At 41.0% G+C, this 21,938-nt stretch overlaps 1 protein-coding gene across 5 annotated transcripts in view; it reads left to right on the forward strand.

Annotated features, from left to right (window-relative positions):
• COL16A1 (collagen type XVI alpha 1 chain) overlaps positions 1-21,938 on the forward strand; it is a 3,146,845-nt gene that overhangs the window by 1,734,469 nt on the left and 1,390,438 nt on the right. For all 5 annotated transcript variants that reach the window (XM_044082765.1, XM_044082783.1, XM_044082773.1 and 2 more), the window contains exons 22-23: positions 4,065-4,100; positions 7,095-7,220. In XM_044082765.1, coding sequence (XP_043938700.1) covers positions 4,065-4,100; positions 7,095-7,220 — 162 coding nt within the window. The remainder of the gene's footprint in view (positions 1-4,064; positions 4,101-7,094; positions 7,221-21,938) is intronic.

Consider the following 21,938-nt stretch of genomic DNA (forward strand, 5'->3'; position numbering starts at 1 on the left):
TGCAAAAAACTCCCTTACCAGCCTCAGTAAGAAGCTGAGATCCCTCATAAAATCCTCCAAAGTTAGTTATGAAAATAAAATTGCCAAATATTCCAATGACAATCACAAGGCATTCTATAGCTATGTCAAGAATCTAAATGGCAATGCTCAGATCTGCTCTGAGCTACAACAGAATGACATTAAATATACTGATCCCAAGGATATTGCCAATGCAAACTTCCCTTCTAAAGGACCCATCTCAATACTGAAAGATTACCAACTTCCAGTAATAATGGCCACACAGGTAAAAAACGCACTCTCCAAAGCTAAGAATACAGCATCCATGGGACCAGACGACATCCCAGGCTGTGTACAACATGAACTAAAAAATGAACTGGCACCTCACCTAAGTGTCATGTTTAATCATAGCCTCACCTCAGGCTTCGTGACCACTGAGTGGAGCACAGCTACAGTTATCCCACTCCACAAGGGGGGATCCACCTTGGATCCAGGGAACTACTGCCTCATCAGTCTGACAATCCTGATCTGCAAGGCCATGGAACGTATTATCATGGAACTTATAAACAAAGACATTGGCAACCTTCAGACACTGGTCCCCACAAAGTTTTGGTTCATGAAGGGCCGATCTTGTCTCCTGAACCTGATTGACTTCTTTGAATCAGTCTCCAGAGCCGTGGACAAGGCTAAGGTGGTCCACACAGCCTATCTGGACCTCGCCAAGGCCTTTGACACCATCACCCACTCTGGAATCATAGATAAACTTACTAAGCTGGTCATTAATCCCTACGTCACTCGATGGGTTGCCAGGTGGCTTATTGACAGAACCCACAGTGTAAAGGTAGCTGACTCCAAATCCAGCTCCAGACAAGTGACAAGTGGAGTACCTCAGGGTTCAGTCCTGGGACCGCTCTTGTTTGGCATCTGCTTCTCTGAAGTACAGGCCAACACTAAGGGACTCCGGCTAACAAAGTTTGCAGATGACTGCAAACTGGGAGTCATTATTGAATCACCAAATTATGTGGATAGTCTACAAAAGGGCCTTACAGAAACAGATGTTTGGTACTAGAGCCGTGGGCTCAAGCTAAATGCCAAGAAATGTATAGTTATCACCTTTGTGAAAAAACATGTACCCATAAATTATCACATAGGTGGGAGTACACTAAACACCAAAAGTGTGATAAGAGACTTAGGGACACAGGTGGACAGTGGTCTCACCTTTGAGAACCACATTGCCACAACAGTCAAGAAAACCTTCTATGTGGCATACCTCATCACTAAGGGCTTTTCATCCAGAAAAAAGGAGGTTATTGTCCCACTGTACCCATCCCTCATTAGACCCATTATAGAACACAACTCCCCGTTTGGTATGTACCTCTCAAGACATCTGCAACAACTGGAAAGGCCGCAGAAATACCTTACTAAAAGAATCACAAGCCTAAAGCAGATGCCCTAGGCTGACCATCTAAAAAACTCCAGCTGTACTCTGTCGCACATCGTCTACTCAGAGGCGGTCTCTGCTTAACATACAAGGCCATGTCAAACCCAGAGCCATTGGACATGCTACACTTAAAGAAATCCCAATCCCTCAGAGCCACACGCTCCAGGGATCTAAATCTTGTCATCACAATAAACAAAACATGCTGGAGGGATAGATTCCTGACCAAGAGACTCCCCAGACTCTGGAACAGACTGCCCATACATGTCAAGCAGAGCGCCTCTTTGGCCCTCTTCAAAATGAACCTTGACGATTGGATGGGAGAAAGGAAATTCACCCTGGGGATCATGTCAGTCGCCCTGCTAGACAGGGGTCCAGGGAAGTAAATAGTGTGGGAAGAAATAGCCAGGGAATTGTTATGGGTAGGCTTGTATATGCCCTAGGGCTGATAGCCTAGTACTAACCTATGAACCTATGTGTAAATGGGGGCTCTACAGCACCAGCTGCTTCTTTTCCAACTTTTAAGGTATTCAACCAGTTAGTCAAAAATGAAGAAAACAAGGACAGACCTTTTGCTGTTTATCCTGAATGTAAGCCACTTTTTAAATGATTGAGTGATAGCAACACCAGTATAACTTCACAATGGGTGGAAATCTCACAGTCTTACCAGAAGAATATATAAACCTTTGAACCAATAAATAAACCACCAACCACAAGCATTCAAAGCTAAATAGTAAAATTATTTGCTTGAAGTAAATAAGTTGAAATATGCAAACAGTGAAAGAGATGCACAAGAAAATGAAAACCATTCACTCAAAACGACAGTCAGTGGTCGCAAAAAGACAACCTAATATCTAAAATAGGAACTCTATTCTTCTACATAAACCTGTACCATTCCTTACTATCTCTGGCTTTTTAGTCCAGAATAAATTGTGCACATTGCTTTTAAAACAATATCTCTCTCTGCCTCATGGGTATTTTCCAGCAATGAGAGTGTTAATTGACTGGGATTAACAGACAGTCCCCATATTTATAAGTTCCCAAGAGATTTTGCATGGGTTTAGCCAGAATTTTAGACGATGCCTTTTTTTTCCCACAGTTACGAGAATAAATATGTTTTTTTTGCAAGCCATAATCCAAATAAGGAAATCAATTAGTGACCTAGCGAAGCAAATTCCAAACGGAAGACTACACTACTACATGGATTTGCACAGTCAAAAAAGAAACTGTTAGTTAAACTGTAATTCATTGTTTTCACAGAAGCAAATGCAGTTTCCTACCATTTTAAACATTTTACTTTTCTTACAAGGTACAGGGTTTGATTCTTACACTTGATGCAAATTGACTAAGCTTAAAATGACCCACAAAGGCAACTAGCCTAGTATTTAACTATGAACCTATAAAAGATTTTGGAACCTGGCCTGTATGTGGTGTGAATACCGTTAATATTCATGAGTATCTTTTAAATTTTAAGCTTCTTCCTCTGATTAAGTTAAATGACCCCCAGACAAAGAGCTTATGAAATTCCTTTATGATCTGGATTTGAATGTGGATATTTAGAAAATTCAGTCATTTCTTTCCAGTTATTGAAATGGTTAAAATGATTTGTTGTAGCCCAGATGGGATTGACAGCCTTATGGGCGGACCAGGCCGTGTGGTTTGAAACGCATCACATCCTCCTTGTTTTCACTCTCGTTTTCAGATGAATCATCATTTAAACCCTGAATAGGAATTATATTAACTACAAGTTATAGAAGCATGTAGTGTGTGTGTGTGTGTGTGTGTGTGTCTGTGTTTGTGTGTGTGTGTGCACGTTTGTGTGTTTGTGTGTGTGTGTGTGTGTGTGTGTGTGTGTGTGTGTGTGTGTGTGTGTCTGTGTTTGTGTGTGTGTGTGTGCGTTTATGTGTGTGTGTGTGTGTGTCTGTGTTTGTGTGTGTGTGTGTTTGTGTGTGTGTGTGTGTGTGTGTGTGTGTGTGTGTGTGTGTGTGTGTGTGTGTGTGTGTGTGTGTGTATCTGTGTGTGCGTGTGTGTGTGTGTGTGTTTGTGTGTGTGTGTGCATGTTGTGTGTGTGTGTGTGTGTGTGTGTGTGTGTGTGTGTGTGTGTGTGTGTATCTGTGTGTGTGCGTGTGTGTCTGTGTTTGTGTGTGTGCGTTCGTGCTCATGCATGCGTGCGTGTGTGTGTATATGTGTGTGCATGTGTGCGTGCATGCATGCTTGTGTGTCCGTGCGTGTGTCTGTGTGCATATGTGTGTGTGTGCGTGTGTGTCTGTGTTTGTGTGTGTGTGTGTTTGTGTGTGTGTATGTGTGTGCGTGTGTGTGCGTGTGTGTGTGTGTGTGTGTGTGTGTGTGTGTGTGTGTGTGTGTGTGTATGTGTGTCTGTGTTTGTGTGTGTGTGTGTGTGTGTGTGTGTGTGTGTGTCTGTGTTTGTGTGTGTGTGTGTGCGTGTGTGTCTGTGTTTGTGTGTGTGTGTGTGTGTGCGTGTGTGCACGTGTGCGTGTGTGCATGTGTGTGCGTGTGTGTGTGTGTGTGTGTGTGTGTGTGTGTGTGTGTGTGTGCCTTGTATTGTTGAGTACTGGATGTAGTTTGAAAATGTTTATAACTATATGTATTTTTTGTTGTTCGTACACAGGGTCCACCAGGACATACAGGTCACAAAGGAGAGAAGGTAAATGTTAAAAGATTTAGCAGATGTTAATAACTGTTTCTTGCAATATTAATTCTTTGCTATTATTTTTAAGTGTACTAACTCCATTACTCTGGAGTCTGCTTGCACTAAGGCTGTTAATAAGTACCATCCACCATCACTGCCACACTAATCAGTAAAAAGTCCAAAAAGATTAAATCGTCATATTTATACTAAGGAGAACCCTTGACTCTTTTTCCAGAATATTAGAGAAATTGAGCTAATGATGAAAACCATAATAAATGATAATAAAAACAAGCAGAAACACGTGGATGTGCACGTGTAGCTCATCTGGAAGGTGGGAAGGTGGTCAGACAAGGTGACCTAAGTAGTTCTTTATCTGCTGACAACTTCTGTGTTTGACCACTAACTACCCTGGTTACATTTTGGTCATATTGTCATCCCAGCGATGCCTATAGAAGCTGACCGACTTACTTTTCCTTTTCAAAGCTATAACAACGGTTAGATGTTGGTGATATAGTTAAGCCATCTAGCAAAATGCAGAACAATTTTTACATGGGTTACTTTTTGAGTTATTAAATAATTCAACAATAATGCATCCCTACACAAATTAATGATTATAGTAACCACCCCAATGTTCATCTGCATTATGCATATACATGGGAAGTGAACTGTCTGCTGTTTCAGCTGTTGTTCATATCTGCATGGGCTACTTATTCTCACTAGTACATACCTGTCTTACACTTTGTATATACTCTCAGTCAAAAAGCTCAAAAAATATGTTCTAATGTTGCTTCTTACAGTGACTGGTGTGGTAGACACTAACTGATTAATCAGCATTCAGGAGCACAATGCCATTTAGGTGGTGTATGTTTTGTAACTTGTATCTCTTTTTCAGATCATAAACAGAATAAAAAAGGGAATAGAAATCTTTCAACAGAGCCAATGATTACATCACAGCCTGCATCGCATGCATAGACCCAGTGGTTACATCACAGCCTGCGGTATATCCATAGAGCCAGTGGTTATGGTACAGCCTGCAGCACATGCATAGAGCCAATAGTTACATCAGAGGCTACAGCACATACATATAGCCAGTGGTTATGTCACAGACTGCAACACATGCATAGAGCCAAGGGTTACATCACAGCCTGAATCACATGCATAGATCCAGTGGTTACATCACAGCCTGCATCACACACAAAGAGCCAGTGGTTATATCAAAGCCTGCATCACATGTATAGAGCCAGTGGTTACATCACAGGCTGTATTACATTCATAGAGCCAGTGGTTACATAACAGCTTACATCACATGCATAGAGCCAGTGGTTACATCACAGCCTACATCACATGTATAGAGCCAGTCTTTACATCACAGCCTGCAGCACATGCATAGACCCAGTGGTTACATCACAGCCTGCATCACATGCACAGACCCAGTGGTTACATCACAGCCTGCAGCACATGCATAGAGCCAGTGGTTACATCACAGCCTGCATCACATTCATAGAGCCTGTGGTTACATCACAGCCTACATCACATGTATAGAGCCAGTCTTTACATCACAGCCTGCAGCACATGCATAGAGCCAGTGGTTACATCACAGCCTGCATCACATTCATAGAGCCTGTGGTTACATCACAGCCTGCATCACATTCATAGAAGCAGTGGTTACATCATAGTCTTTAGCACATGCATAAAGCCAGTGATTACATCACAGCCTACATCACATGTATAGGCCAGTCTTTACATCACAGCCTGCAGCACATGCATAGAATCAGTCTTTACATCACAGCCTGCATCACATGCATAGACGCACTGGTTACATCACAGCCTGCATCACATGTACAGAGTCAGTGGTTACATCACAGTATTTAGCCCATGCATAGAGCCAATTGTTACATTACAGCCTGCAGCACATATATAGAGACAGTCTTTACATCACAGCCTGCAGCACATGCATAGACCCAGTGGTTACATCACAGCCTGCAACACATACATAGAGCCAGTGGTTACATCATACCCTGCATCACATTCATAGAGCCAGTGGTTACATCACAGTATTTAGCACATGCATAGAGCCAGTTGTTACATTGCAGCCTGCAGCGTGACAGGAAGTTGTCCTACTGTTTGAGGAGATAGAATCCAAGCTGAAACAAACATTGTTAAAGGCACTGGTTTTATACCTTATTCAAGACTTTGTAGAGGTCACTGCATTCAGCCCCATCTGCAAACATTTGCCTAAGACAGTGTTTTGAATGTGGTGAAAGAACTGATAGCAAAGTGCAGTGTGGTGGCTGTCCTACCAAAGTGCAGTGTGATCTCTGTCCTACCAAAGCACAGTGTGATCTCTGTCCTACCAAAGCGCAGTGTGATCGCTGTCCCACCAAAGCACAGTGTGATCTCTGTCGTACTAAAGTGCAGTGTGATGTCCATCCCACCAAAGCGCAGTGTGATCTCTGTCCTACCAAAGCACAGTGTGATCTCTGTCCTACCAAAGTGCAGTGTGATCTCTGTCCTACCAAAGCACAGTGTGATCTCTGTCCCACCAAAGCACAGTGTGATCTCTGTCCCACCAAAGCACAGTGTGATCTCTGTCGTACTAAAGTGCAGTGCGATGTCCATCCCACCAAAGCGCAGTGTGATTGCTGTCCCACCAAAGCACAGTGTGATCTCTGTCGTACTAAAGTGCAGTGCGATGTCCATCCCACCAAAGCGCAGTGTGATCGCTGTCCTACCAAAGTGCAGTGTGATCGCTGTCCTACCAAAGTGCAGTGTGATCGCTGTCCTACCAAAGTGCAGTGTGATGGCTGTCCTACCAAAGTGCAGTGTGACGGCTTTTGTACCAAAGTGCAGTGTAGTGGCTTTCATACCAAATGCTTACTCATTCTTGAGATTAGAAACAAGCATTCCTTTAAAGATGGAGCATTAATTATTCTAAGCGCTTTTAACAGTAGCATTGTTTAGAAAGTATGTATCAGCATTTTCTGCACATATTATTTTACTGTTTTACAGGGTGAGCCATGTGAAATCTGTCCAACAGTTTCATTCATTGATGAGTTACTTAAGAATATCAGTGGAGAAAGAATCAGACTGAAAGGGAGCTACAGTCCTGATGCATCAGGGCAGCCTGGATTACCTGTAAGTGTGCATGCTGTATACATTCTAATAACAAGTCATAAATATGGTCTGTCTGCTAAGCAATTCAAAATAATTAAATTGTGCTTCTGGGTACAAGAATTCTGTAACTATATGTGTAGTACATCATGCCTGGTAATATCCTGTAAACGTAGGACTTAATAGAATGAAGCAAATATCTAATGTATGGAAGCTCCCCAACTAATTCCTCAAGTATTTCAACTATATATGTACATCTAAATCTGGTTATTTCAAGCTTTGTTATGAATTTCTGGCAAATGTTTCTGAGTCTGTGTGTGTGTGTGTGTGTGTGTGTGTGTGTGTGTGTGTGTAGTGTAATATATATATATATATATATATATATATATATATATATATATAAATATATATATATTTATGTATATATATATATATATATATATATATACACTACTCCATGCTAGAAGTCTAAACCTCAAAATGCACTCCCTTGAGGCATTACTTAAATGGAGAACATCAATATCTGTGCAGTGACTTACCAGGCTACAACTCATACCACACTTTTCAGCCACCTAACCTGGACTGGAACACCAAAGGTGGAGATGTGTCCATATTCATTAAGGGTATCCACACCTCTAGGCTAGTTGCTCAGCATAATGCATCTGAGATTATCCAAGTGTAACTAACCCTGGGCAAAACTGCAATCCAAATTATAGCTTGCTACAGATCCCCCACCATGCCCCAGGATTCACACTCCTCTTTTCTTGATATACTGTAAAATATTAGGGTTCAACCAATCACCCTAATAATGGGCAATTTCAACTACCCCACCATTAACTCCTTCACTCAATGTTTTCTGGAATTCATAAATTTCAATGCCCTGGATCAACACACCCCTACCAGGGACAACAATATCCTAGACCTAGTCATTACCAACATGAGTGACCGGTGTTCCACACCTGAAGTCAACGCCTCATTGGTCAGATCCAACCATAAGCTAATCACCCTAGATACCCACATCCCACCCCCACCCGCATTAAGGAAATCACGGTAAAAAAAATTCTCCAAAGTCAACTTCAAGATTCTTAAGACAGAAGTGGCAAACTTCATGACACCCATGCAGATAGACAATACAGTCACGGCTGCTGAATCCTACACAGATGCACTCTATAAGCACATAAATGAGTGCATGAATCATGCTATCCCAAACAGAACCAAGATGCTATCCTGCAAAAAAAGGAGGCCAATCTGTGGTCCCCTGCCGTAAACAAACTCTACAACAGAAGGAAGAAACTGTTGCAAAAGAGAGTAAACTCCCATGAGTGGAGGAGTTCCCTGGTCAGCCTCAGTAAGAAGCTGAGATCCCTTATAAGATCCTCCAAAGCTAGCTACAAAAACAAAATCACCACTGATTCTAGGGACAACCACAACACATTCTATAGCTATGTCAAGAATCTTAATGGCAACACCCAGATTTGCTCTGAGTTACAGCACAACAGCATGAAAATTACAGCACCAACTAATGTTTGCCAATGTCCTGGCAGATAGGTTCAGTGCTAACTTTACCCCCCTCTCACCCCCTAAAGGGCCCATATCTATACAGGAAGAATGCGGAGTCCCTGTAATCAAAACTACACAGGTAAAAGCTGCACTCTCTAAAGCCAAAAACACAGCATCCATGGGACTGGACACATCCCAGGCTGCGTTTTACATGAACTTCAGAACGAACTGGCTCCCCACCTAAGCACTATGTTCAATCATAGTCTCACATCAGGCTTTGTGCCCATTGAATGGCGCACAGCAACAGTTATCCCACTTCACAAAGGGGGAGCCATCACTGATCCCGGGAACTATCTTCCTGTTCGTCTGATGAGCCTGGTCTTTAAGGCCATGAAACGTATCATCATGGAACTCGTAAACAAAGACATTGGTAACCTCCAAACTCTGGATCCCACCCAGTTCAGGTTTGTGAAAGGCAGATCATGCCTCCTGAACCTGATCGACTTCCTTGAGGCAGTCACCAAAGCTGTAGACAAGGGTAAGGTGGTTCATACAGCCTATCTTGACCTCGCTAGGGCTTTCAACACCATCCCCCATTTTGGAATTATAGCTAAACTCACTAAACTAGGTATAAATCCATATGTCACAAGATGGGTTGCCAACTGGCTCACTGACAGAACCCACACTGTAAAAGTTGCAGACTCCAATTCTGACTTCAAACCAGTGAAAAGTGGAGTACCACAGGGTTCAATCCTGAGACCGCTTCTGTTTGGTATCTACTTCTCTCAAGTACAGGCTAACACAGAAGGCCTTTGGCTAATGAAGTTCTCAGATGACTGCAAACTAGGAGCCATAGTTGAGTCCCTAAATGGTGTGGACATCCTACAGAAGGGCCTCATGAGGCAGATGCCTGGTGTCAGAGCCATGGCCTCAAGCACAATGCCAAAAACTGCATTGTCATCCCCTTTGGTAAAAACTCTGTACCCATGAACTACCACATAGGTAGCAGTCTACTTAACACAGAATGTGTGATAAGAGACCTTGGGACCCAGGTGGACAGTAGTCTCTCCTTTGATGATCACATCACCACAGTAGTCAGGAAATCCTTCTACATGGCACACCTCATCACAAAATGGTTCTCATCTAGGAAAAACTAGGTAATTGTTCCCCTCTACTCAGCACTCATTAGACCCATTATAGAGTACATAGTCCCTTTTGGAATGTACCTCACAAGACATCCACAGCAGCTGGAAAGGCTACAGAAGTACCCCACAAAGAGGATTACTGGCCTCAAACATATCCCTACACTGACCATCTCAAAACACTCCAGCTTTTCTCCATAACATATCACCTACTCCGAGGTGATCTCTGCCTAACATATAAAGCTATATCAAACTCAGAGCTGTTGGACATGCTACACCTAAAGAAATCCCAATCCCTCCACGCTACATGCTCTAGGGAGCTAAACCTTGTCACCATAATAAACAGGACATGCTGGAGGGAAAGATTCCTATCCCAGAGACTTTCCATACTCTGGAACAAGCTACCCATCTATGTCAAGCAAAGTTCCTCATTAGCACTCTTCAAGAAAAATCTTGATAAGTGGATGGGAAATAGGAAATACACCCCTGGGATCACTTCGGTGGCTCTGCTCAACAGGGGCACAGGAAAATAACTTTCTTGGGTGGAGTACACCAGGGAACCTTGTTGGCCAGGCTTACTTAGGCCCTTGGGCCGATAGCCTAGTACCTACCTATGAACCTATGAACCTATATATATATATATATATATATATATATGTGTGTATAATATATATACATGGATCTATATGACAGGATTGATGTACCAGGACATTGACAGTCAAAACACTAAGACCAGATCATCACAAAACAAAAAGATAGACGGACTGGAACCTTGAAACCCACAACATCAAAGACAGAGTATTTTGTAGGGGGCAAAGCCTCTCTGCACCCCCAGAGTGTGGGGGACTGTGCTTCCCACACCCCATTCACATTAAATATATTAACTGAAAGATTTTACTACAGTACACAATGGGCCAAACCCCGATCTCTGCTGTAGTACAATCTCACACAACTGCCTATTGCCACTGTAGTACAATCTCACACATCTGCCTGTTGCCACTGTAGTACAATCTCACACATCCGCCTATTGCCACTGTAGTATAATCTCACACATCCGCCTATTGCCATTGTAGTACAATTGCACACACCCACCTATTGCCACTGTAGTACAATCGCACACATCCGCCTATTGCCACTGTAGTACAATCGCACACATCCGCCTATTGCCACTGTAGTACAATCGCACCCATCCACCTATTGCCACTGTAGTACAATCTCACACATCTGCCTATTGCCACTGTAGTACAATCGCACACATCCGCCTATTGCCACTGTAGTACAATCGCACACATCCGCCTATTGCCAGTGCTCATTATTTTGTGGTGCTGATGTTCCAGAGCATCAAGATTGTCAGTCTTTGATCACTGCTTTCTGGTAACTCAACCATCTAAAGTAGTCAGCAGGGTTAACCCAGTCAACAAAATATAAATTAAGTAAACTCACAGGCAAGATGAGTGAAACATCAAACCAGCATAATGAAGGTAAAGAGCTTGCATTTCTTATTCAGTAAAGCATTACGTTACAACTCGTGTATAATCTATATTTCTATGGCCAGGCCTTTTGTTTAAATAATAGGGAAATCAGATGAACTGTATATCTAAGATGAATTGTTTTCTTATGTGTATGTCTCACTCCCTCTGTATGCTAAGGCATTTCAGTGGCAGTCGAGGCAGTGGTCTCTGCTCTAAGCAAGGCTTTGGCAACAGTCTTAGTCTACAAGGTTCTAAAGCCATGCATGCAGCTGCAGGAAAATCACCTTGACATTACACGTCTGGTTTAACTATTGACATTGCACATCTGGTTTAACTATTGACATTACACGTCTGGTTTAACTATTGACATTGCACGTCTGGTTTAACTATTGACATTACACATCTGGTTTAACTATTGACATTGCACATCTGGTTTAGCTATTGACATTGCAAGTCTGGTTTAACTATTGACATTGCACATCTGGTTTAACTATTGGCATTGCACATCTGGTTTAACTATTGACATTGCATGTCTGGTTTAACTATTGACATTGCACGTGTGGTTTAACTATTGACTTTGCACATCTGGTTTAACTATTGACATTGCACATCTGGTTTAACTATTGACATTACACACCTGGTTTAACTATTGACATTGCACATCTGGTTTAACTATTGACATCGCATGCCTGGTTTAACTATTGACATTGCATGTCTGGTTTAACTATTGACATTGCACGTCTGGTTTAACTATTGACATTGCACGTCCAGTTTAACTATTGACATTGCAGGTCTGGTTTAACTATTGATGTTGCACATCTGGTTTAACTATTGACATTGCACATCTGGTTTAACTATTTACCTTGCACATCTGGTTTAACTATTGACATTGCACATCTGGTTTAACTATTGACATTACACGTCTGGTTTAACTATTGACATTGCACGTCTGGTTTAACTATTGACATTGCATGTCTGGTTTAACTATTGACATTGCACGTCTGGTTTTGACATTGCACGTCTAGTTTAACTATTGACATTACACGTCTGGTTTAACTATTGACATTGCATGTCTGGTTTAACTATTGACATTGCACGTCTGGTTTAATTATTGACATTGCACGTCTGGTTTAACTATTGACATTGCACATCTGGTTTAACTAGTGCTGCAACAGAGTTCCATTCCCTCCAAGGTTGTGCATTAATTACAGCCAATTTATTGACTGGGTAAACCTCTATGTCTCACTCCCTCTGTATGCTAAGGCATTTCAGTGGCAGTCGAGGCAGTGGTCTCTGCTCTAAGCAAGGCTTTGGCAACAGTCTTAGTCTACAAGGTTCTAAAGCCATGCATGCAGCTGCAGGAAAATCACCTTGACATTACACGTCTGGTTTAACTATTGACATTGCATGTCTGGTTTAACTATTGACATTACACGTCTGATTTAACTATTGACATTGCACATCTGGTTTAACTATTGGCATTGCACATCTGGTTTAACTATTGACATTGCACGTCTGGTTTAACTATTGACATTGCACGTCTGGTTTAACTATTGGCATTGCACATCTGGTTTAACTATTGACATTGCACATCTGGTTTAACTATTGACATTGCACGTCTGGTTTAACTATTGACATTGCACGTCTGGTTTAACTATTGACATTGCACATCTGGTTTAACTATTGACATTGCATGTCTGGTTTAACTATTGACATTGCACGTCTGGTTTAACTATTGACATTGCATGTCTGGTTTAACTATTGACATTGCACGTCTGGTTTAACTATTGACATTGCATGTCTTGTTTAACTATTGACATTACACGTCTGATTTAACTATTGACATTGCACGTCTGGTTTAACTATTGACATTGCACGTCTGGTTTAATTATTGACATTGCACGTCTGGTTTAACTATTGACATTGCATGTCTGGTTTAACTATTGACATTGCACGTCTGGTTTAACTATTGATATTGCATGTCTGGTTTAACTATTGACATTACACGTCTGGTCTAACTATTGACATTGCACGTCTGGTTTAACTATTGACATTGCATGTCTGGTTTAACTATTGACATTGCACATCTAGTTTAACTATTGACATTGCACGTCTGGTTTAACTATTGACATTACATGTCTGATTTAACTATTGACATTACACGTCTGGTCTAACTATTGACATTGCATGTCTGGTTTAACTATTGACATTGCACGTCTGGTTTAATTATTGACATTGCACGTCTGGTTTAACTATTGACATTGCACGTCTGGTTTAACTAGTGCTGCAACAGAGTTCCATTCCCACCAAGGTTGTGCATTAATTACAGCCAATTTATTGACTGGGTAAACCTCAAATGTTTGATTGCATTCAGTCAGCAAATGGTGGCTATAGTGTATTTCATTTTATTTCAAACAAACACACACACACACACAGACACACAAACACACACACACACAGTCAGACAGAGAGATGAACACACACACACACACACACACACACACACACACACACACACACACACACACACACACATGCACACTCGTGTGGGTGTGCGCACACACGTACACACAAAATGGAATAATTTTACCTGTCCATTAGTTGACAAAATGTCAGTAATGAAAACAATTAGAGATTCAGACTTCTTACTGGTCCTGAAGTGCATTGTAATTCTAGAGCATTTCCAGTCAGTCCCAGTTATCAGTCTGACTATTCTTCCTGGTGTCATCTGGTGTTCCTCCCAGCTTTGTACTGATGCCTTGCGCCACATTCCCATCCCTCTCAACTGTGCCTGATTTTACAGAGCAGTCTTGCTGTTTCCTCTTATGTGTACCCCGCCTCTTGTTACTCATGGATCATTTCAGTCATTGAATAATGCCAGACTTTAGAATTGCATGCATCTTATTATGTAGAAATTAGCCTGTTACACTAGCTCATAGGTAACTACTAAGCTAGCAGCCCTTGCAGGCTCTTTTAAACCTAAGCAATTTCTTGTTCAAGGGTGAGAATAAAATGTTGTTCCTTGTGACTGTGAGGTAAACACAAGCCCCACAATTAGTGTACTGAGATAAGGTTTCTGCTGTTAAGGCTTCTATTTGATGAGTTGCTTTCTGTGTCATGGGTGCAGGGTTTGAAACTTTTACTTTAACTTTTTTTTTAACTTCCAAAGACTTATGGTAATATTTTAAAGGTATCCCTTATGTTTAGTGACAGTGCAGAAAAATAACATGCGTCAGAAGAGCTGTGTGCCAAGGGTGCAGGTTTAAATCTTTTTAATTGCCTTTAGGGCACACTATATATAGAGTATCTCCAGTGTCTAGTGTTTCCCTGTGACTTGTATTTTATGCTGCAAAACATTCTGTTATCTTTTAAGTGTCTTTAAGGGACGATGTAAGTAGTATCTTTGATGTCTAGTGCCCCCCCCTCTCCATGTTATTTGTGCTCCAAAATGTTCTGTTATCTTTTAAATGCCTTTTAGACACAATATAAAGAGTTATTCCGTGTGTCTTGTGTCCCTTCTTCCTCAACATTGTAGGATTTCCTTGCTAGTTTTGGGGGGTGTGGAGGTGTGACAGACCCCCCCCCCACACATACACACACAAACCTTCCCACTTTTCCTATCCCCTAACCCCCCTACATTGTCCACCCATACAGGTGCGTACACACACACACACACACACACACACACACACACACACACACACACACACACACACACACACACACACACACACACACACACCCCTGACACTACCTGTCCATTAAACTCCTGAGAACGTACCTCTACCATGATCTCAGCCACTGGATGCAATGGGTGAATAGGAGCTTTTGGCTGTTTTGATTAACATGGGCAGCTGAGCTAACTTATGCAATAGAAATGTAATACCGCAGGCATTCATGTTGGGGGCGAGCACATGACTGATTAGAATAGGCCACTCCCTCAAATGCCTCATTAGCATTTATTGTGGACTGCAGAGACAGTCTATTCTTGTGGTGTACCACTTCGTGGTACAGCACTGTGGTAGGGTTGTCTCTTATTTGGAAATGGTTACTGCAAGGTACACACCAGGCTTAACAACCTTTTTGAATCAGTCCCTTTGTATGTAAAATTATGTCTTAATGTCCCTTTATCAATTGTGATCCTCATGTGTAAGTTTTTATTTTAATTAGTACTCAGTTAATTCTGTGTATGTAATCAGTTTATAGTTTTTGTTAATCCTGCACTGTATAACCCCAAACTGAAGTTGAAGAGGGTTCCTCTGGGTGAGTGCTGCATTGATGCTGCAGGGCTTTGTGCTTTGTGCTTTGTACAAAGAGCTGCCCAACTTGACAAGAGCTTTTTTTTTTGGGGGGGGGGTGCAGCAGATGGGGGGGTGGCACTCGGTACAGAAAAAGCTAGCTACAGCTGTACCCCACTGACTCAGAGGAAGATCCAAATGTACTTTAAAATGCATTTGTTGGTTCCAGTGTTCCCATCAGTAAGATCCCAGTCCAGGTTCTGAAACTGCAGATAATCACAGAAATTACTTCTCCAGCAAAAGATGTCCAAGAAAATACAAAAAAAGTGCAAAAAAATGAAAGGGTGAGTTCATTCAAACACTTGCCTTATAAGAGCTTTAAGAGAAACGTAAATCTATTATAGGTACTGTTCTAGAGACAGCATCTCAGAAATTCAAATAAATAAAGCCTTTCAAAATATGTTCAAATAATACAAATAAGGCAGCATTGATCTTGGAGGGTAAAACAACTGGAGAAGTGGTGAGTAGAATACAAAGGACGTTTACTGATGGTGGACAGTATTTACATACTTCGAGCTGCCGTGCTCCCCATGTTATTAAAGCTCCCCGTATGGAGAATTATTGAGGTTGTCCAGAATTTGTTCAGACAAAAATATTTTACAACAGGAAATAAGGACAACTAATATGTTTATACAAAGGGGATACAATCCAGTGAATGTAGGCATGGCAGTTGATAAAGTTTTGGGGATGTAAGTACAATAAATGAGAAACGAAGGGACTATACAGGAGAATGTGTTTATAATATCCAAAAAAGTAATAAAATTGTATTTTGTTTCTACATATAATGTTAGAAGTGATGAATTAGTTAAATTAAACACAGCTGGAAGTTTTTAATGCATGATAAATGTTTATCTACCATCTTACCAAACCAACCTTTTTTCTCGTTTACTAAAGGGCAAAGTTTAAGAAATATGTTGGTTCACGGAGAATTTAGTATGCCAACACCTAATCCCGCTAGACCACTGAAAAGTATTGGCACAGTGAAATGCAGGAGGTGTAAAATTTGCACACATATTGTTGAGAAGGTTGAATGTATTAATGACTGTAAATTCGATGTTAGAGGCATATATTCATGTGAAAGCAAAGGTGTTATATATGCGTTGTTTTGCCCTTGTAAGTTATTTTATGTAGGCGAAACGAAACGGATGTTTCGCATTAGATTTATGGAACATTTGAGAGATGTTAAACATCAGAGGGAAGACAAAATGATTTCCTTACATTTTAAAACCTATTATCAAGGTAATGTTAATCTTTTAAATGGCACTATTTTAGAACAGATTGATTTTATGTGGGACAATGAAGAAGTGATGAAACAAAAATTATTATATAAAGAATGTATTTATATTTTGAAGTATAATACAATGATCCCTAAGGGACTAAACAATGAATTAAATTGGAAATGTTTACTTTAAGTATTTGATGTATTTAATCACTTAATTACTTAATTAATTGGTGTTAAAGAAGCTTAGGGATATAAAAGTGTGTTGTGTTTTAGAAATGAACTGATATTCTATGAAGGTGGTGACACCAAGGCGCTAGAATTTGTTATTATAGAATAAATATTTTTATTTTATAACTTGCATGCTTTTTTCTGTGCGTTCCCAAATTTGGTTTGGATCTGGTTGTTGCAATTATGTTCAATGTGTTCTCATAGTTAATAATTCCAGTAGTAAACACATACAAAGAAAGGAAGCAAACAGTGGTAAATATAACACATTTAACGGATGAACAGGCAAAAGTGATGCAGGCAAAATGGTTCACACTGCCTACCTTGACCTGGCCAAGACATTTGACACAATACTGCACTCAGCCATTGTTGACAAAAGCAAGAGGTCAGGTACAAACTGCTATGCCAACTGCTAGATAGCTAACTGTCTCATAGACAGGACCCAGGAAGTTAGAATTGGGGACTTCACCTCTACAAAGAGGTCAGTCACAACTGGAGTCCCTCAAGGATCAGTCATGGGACCTCTACTTTTTGGGATTTACTTCTCTGAAGTCAAGGCCAAAGTCAATTGTCTTTGGCTGACTAAATTTGCAGATGATTGCAATGTCGGGCAGCACGATGCCAGGGCACTTCTATGGGCTGGGCTTGTAAAGGCTCCAGGGTCATTAGCCTAGTACACACCTATGAACCTATGAATTAAGAGCTGTCATTGAGTCCCACACTGACACAAATGTTCTCCAGGAAAGGCTTGACAAAGACAAATTACTGGTGTCAGAGCCATGAACTAAAACTAAATGCCAAGAAATACATAATAGTGTCCTTCAGGAAGTCATTCACCCCTCGTAATTATCATACTGACAACATACCCCTTAGAGTTGACCCAGTAGTCAGGGATTTAGGGACACACATAGACAGTAATCTAGCCTGTGACCATCATGTGTCTACAGTAGTGAGGAAATCATTCTATGTTGCGCAACCTATAAACAAAGGTATGGCATCTAGGTCAAAGGAAGCCATTGTTCCACTGTATTTGGCATTCATCAGACTTATCATTCAGTACAGTGCCCTATTTGGTATGTACCTAACCAGGCATATCCAACAATTGGAACGTCCACAGAGGTTCCCCACTAAAAGAATACAGGGCTTAAGTAAAATGTCCGGTGCAGACTGCCTCAAGGCCTTATCCCTGTATTTTGTCTCCTATAGGCTGATGAGGGGTGATATATGCCTAGCATACAGGGCATTGTCAGACCCCACTCTGATGGACCTCCTGCATTTCCACAAAACAAACAGCACTAGAATTACCCATTCTAAAGACTTAAACCTTGCCTGTGATAGAAATAGGACCTGCTGGAGAGACAGGTATGTAGCCCATCTCGGGAACAGGCTCCCCATCCATGTGAAGCAGAGCTCCTCCCTAACTCAATTCAAGTGTAACTTGGACAATTGGATGGGGAAAAGGAAATTCATCCCGTGTTTGGCACCTGTGTCTCTAATGGACTCAGGCAACCTGTAAATAGTTCATCTCCCAAGCCCCTGCTTACACTTATCAAGGGTACCAGAACTTGTCAGAGATTTGGGATGCATGACTAGGCTTAAAAAGGCCCTTGTGGTCATTAGCCAACTAAACTCCTATGAGCCTATGATCAGCTGGCTACACTAAAGTGTCCAAATATATACACATATTGCATTTATGCTTTACTTTGTGGCCTGGACTATGGTTGTAAATAGTTTTAGAAGGGGTAGTTCATTTACCTGGTTGACAGATAAATAAATTAAAATTAAAATATTCAAGGTTTGAATGAGGTGCAAGTCAGAAACGTAGTGCCATGCATTGTTTATAATATGTTTAAATCAGAAACATGCAGTGCCATACAGTGTTTATATTAGGTGCAAGTCAGAAACATGCAGTGCCTTGCTGTGTTTATGTTAGGTGCAAGTCAGAAATTCAGAAACATGCAATGGCATGCAGTGTTTATATTATGTGCAAATCGGAAACATGCAGTGCCATACAGTGTTTATATTATTTGAATATCAGAAACATGCAGTGACATGAAGTATTTATATTAGGTCCAAGTCAGAAACATGTAGTGCCTTGCTCTGTTTATATTAAGTGCAAGTCAGAAACATGCAATATCTTGTTGTGTTTATTAGGTACAAGTCAGAAAACTGCAATGCCATGCACTGTTCATATTAAGTGCAGCTCAGAATTATGGAGTGTGTATAAGACTGATGCCGAGGCACATACAGTGGCAGCTTCCAAAATAAGTTATGCTTGGGATAGCATATTTTCCAAAGCACTAATTCAGCGTCCAGTTTCATATCAGGCATTCGTGATTCATTAAGCTGAGTAGACTAATGGGGGATCATGGAGGGGAAGGGACTGTGTGTTGTTGTTTGTCTTTCGGCTTTTTCCTGATAAGGGGTCGCCACAGCGGAACTCCGGTCCGCTAATGATTGGCAGTAGATATTTTTACGAAATGCTGAGGTGCCGGCTCGACACCCAACCTTCAACGAAGGCACGCCCATTTACGCACGCATGTCTTTCGAACGCAACCCAACCGCAGGGAGGACATGCAGACTCCACACAGAAGGCACTCCCAAGCCAAGCCGAGAATCGAACGGGAGAACCTCTTGCTGTGAGGTAACAATGCTACCGCTGTACCACCGCGGCATAGGGAAAGGGACTGTGTGTAAGAATGCAAAATTTATTCAGCTCACAATGAATCCCAGTATAAAATTGCAAAGTAATGGCATGGCTCATTTTAATAAAATGGTCTTTGTGGTAGGAATGTATAGCTCCACCTGCAGGCCAGCAGTAGTACTGCAGGTATTACATGGAGAGAGCCCATATGCCTCCAGTAACACTGCTGGGATGCTGGTGAAGCTGTTCTTCACTCACTGATGAATGATACAGCAGCAACAGGTGATGAAGCAGATGAGTGGTACTTGTTTCTTGCAAGCATTCTTCTTCAAATGCAGAGAACAGCTCGATCTACTTCTCTAAATAAACTTGAACGTCATGCCAGTATGAAATCGGGCCAAATAATGTGTGTATGACAGAGTTTTTCCTGCCATGCATGCAGTATTATGGCTAACATACAGGTAACTCTGTAGGGAAGCCAATTTCATATTTTCTTCTGTTATGCCTGGAGTAGGTAATGAGATTTTAAAAACATTCAGCAGAAATGAATTTCATTACCTCGTCTTGGTGTAGTGGGTATTCGACACATTTGTGTAATTGTCATGGTATCGGGCATTCATAGGACCACTCTGATGCGGGCATGATGGCATACTGTGGGGGGGGGGGGGGGCAAACTTGGGATTTAGGTTCAGAGTAGCACTGCACAGCCCTGCATAATGCTATTCCATGTGTTCTGGAATGCTGTAGATTTTGTGTTTATTTTATGTGCAGCTTAGATACCTGAAGCTTTTATATTAGATGTGCTTTGAGAGACATACTTTGTCAAAAAGCATTGCATTTGCATTGAGTTAAGTTAGTGAGATGAATATAAAGTTAAGTATATTAAAAGAGACAGGGCTGAAAGATCTGAAATGTCACTTGCAATAGGAATTCTGGATGGATGTAACTAGTTGATGGAATGGTCTTTCAAAGGTAAAAGGGATAAATGAACGACATTAGAGCCAGGCTGTTGTAAGAGGACACTAACAGGATGAGAGATAACTTCTTTGTAAGTGAAGGGCTGAAATGACAGACAGCAGTTGCAAAGAGGAACATCACCTTTTCAGGAACATGGAGTGTACTTGTAAAGCTGAGAGGCACATCTGGATCACTTCTACAATCATATAAGTTACAGAAGTAGCACATTTTTTTCATTACCTTTAAAGGGCAACAGCAATTTGAACGCTGATTAAAACAACCAAAGGAAAATATTATTCCGGTGTGTAAAATAAAATATGTTTAGCAATAAAGCTGTTGGAATTATAAATTAAATGGTTTCCTAATTTATAGTAGTGTCTGTTGACTAATTTGTATATTCATAGTATAAAATTCTGTATGATGCTAAATGGATAAGGTGGGATGTCCCTGAATTCTTAGTTGTTTATATGTGTCTACCTGAGAAATGTTGTTACAACAGGGATTAGAGATTAAAAGAGAAAAAAATGAGTGATTTTGTGGTGTAACATTATTATATTGTTTTGTAGTAGTAGTAACCTATATTTTTTAAAACAAAAACATAATTTTTAGAAATCTGAGAACAGTGAAGATTCTAAATCTCTGCAATCATTTTTCAAATGAGGACATCATAGGCATAAAAGACCATTTTCGAGGATGTAAATATCAAAAGGATCATACGAGATTACTAGGCTATCGACCCAGAGGCCATTTAATATCAAAAGGATCATACGAGATTACTAGGCTATCGACCCAGAGGCCATTTAATATCAAAAGGATCATATGAGATTACTAAGCTATCGACCCAGAGGCCATTTAATATCAAAAGGATCATACGAGATTACTAGGCTATCGACCCAGAGGCCATTTTAAGCCTAGTTGTTTCATGTCAGTGTAATAGCATATCCCATAGGATAACTCAATGTTGCATTTAGTGATAACTGCCCATGTCCAGGAGGGTTGTGGGCACTAATCCTGGTAAGAATTTATGGTGCCACATCCACTCATCCAGGGTCCTCTTGAACAGTGTCATAGAGGTGCTCTGTTTTACATAAATTGGTAGCCTGTTCCAAAGACACGACAGTCGCTGGGAGTTAAGTCTGTCCCTCCAGCATATCATATTTAAGTTGCAGGCCATATTTAGGTCCCTGGAATGGGTAGCCCTAGTCCTGTTTGATTTACATATATGCAGTAAGTTTATTAGGTTTGGGTCTTGGATTGCTCTGTAGGCCAGGAGTAAGTCTCC

Source organism: Protopterus annectens, chromosome 1.part1 (assembly GCF_019279795.1).
Source record: "Protopterus annectens isolate FY-2018-M chromosome 1.part1, PAN1.0, whole genome shotgun sequence".
Lineage (NCBI taxonomy): Eukaryota > Metazoa > Chordata > Ceratodontiformes > Protopteridae > Protopterus > Protopterus annectens.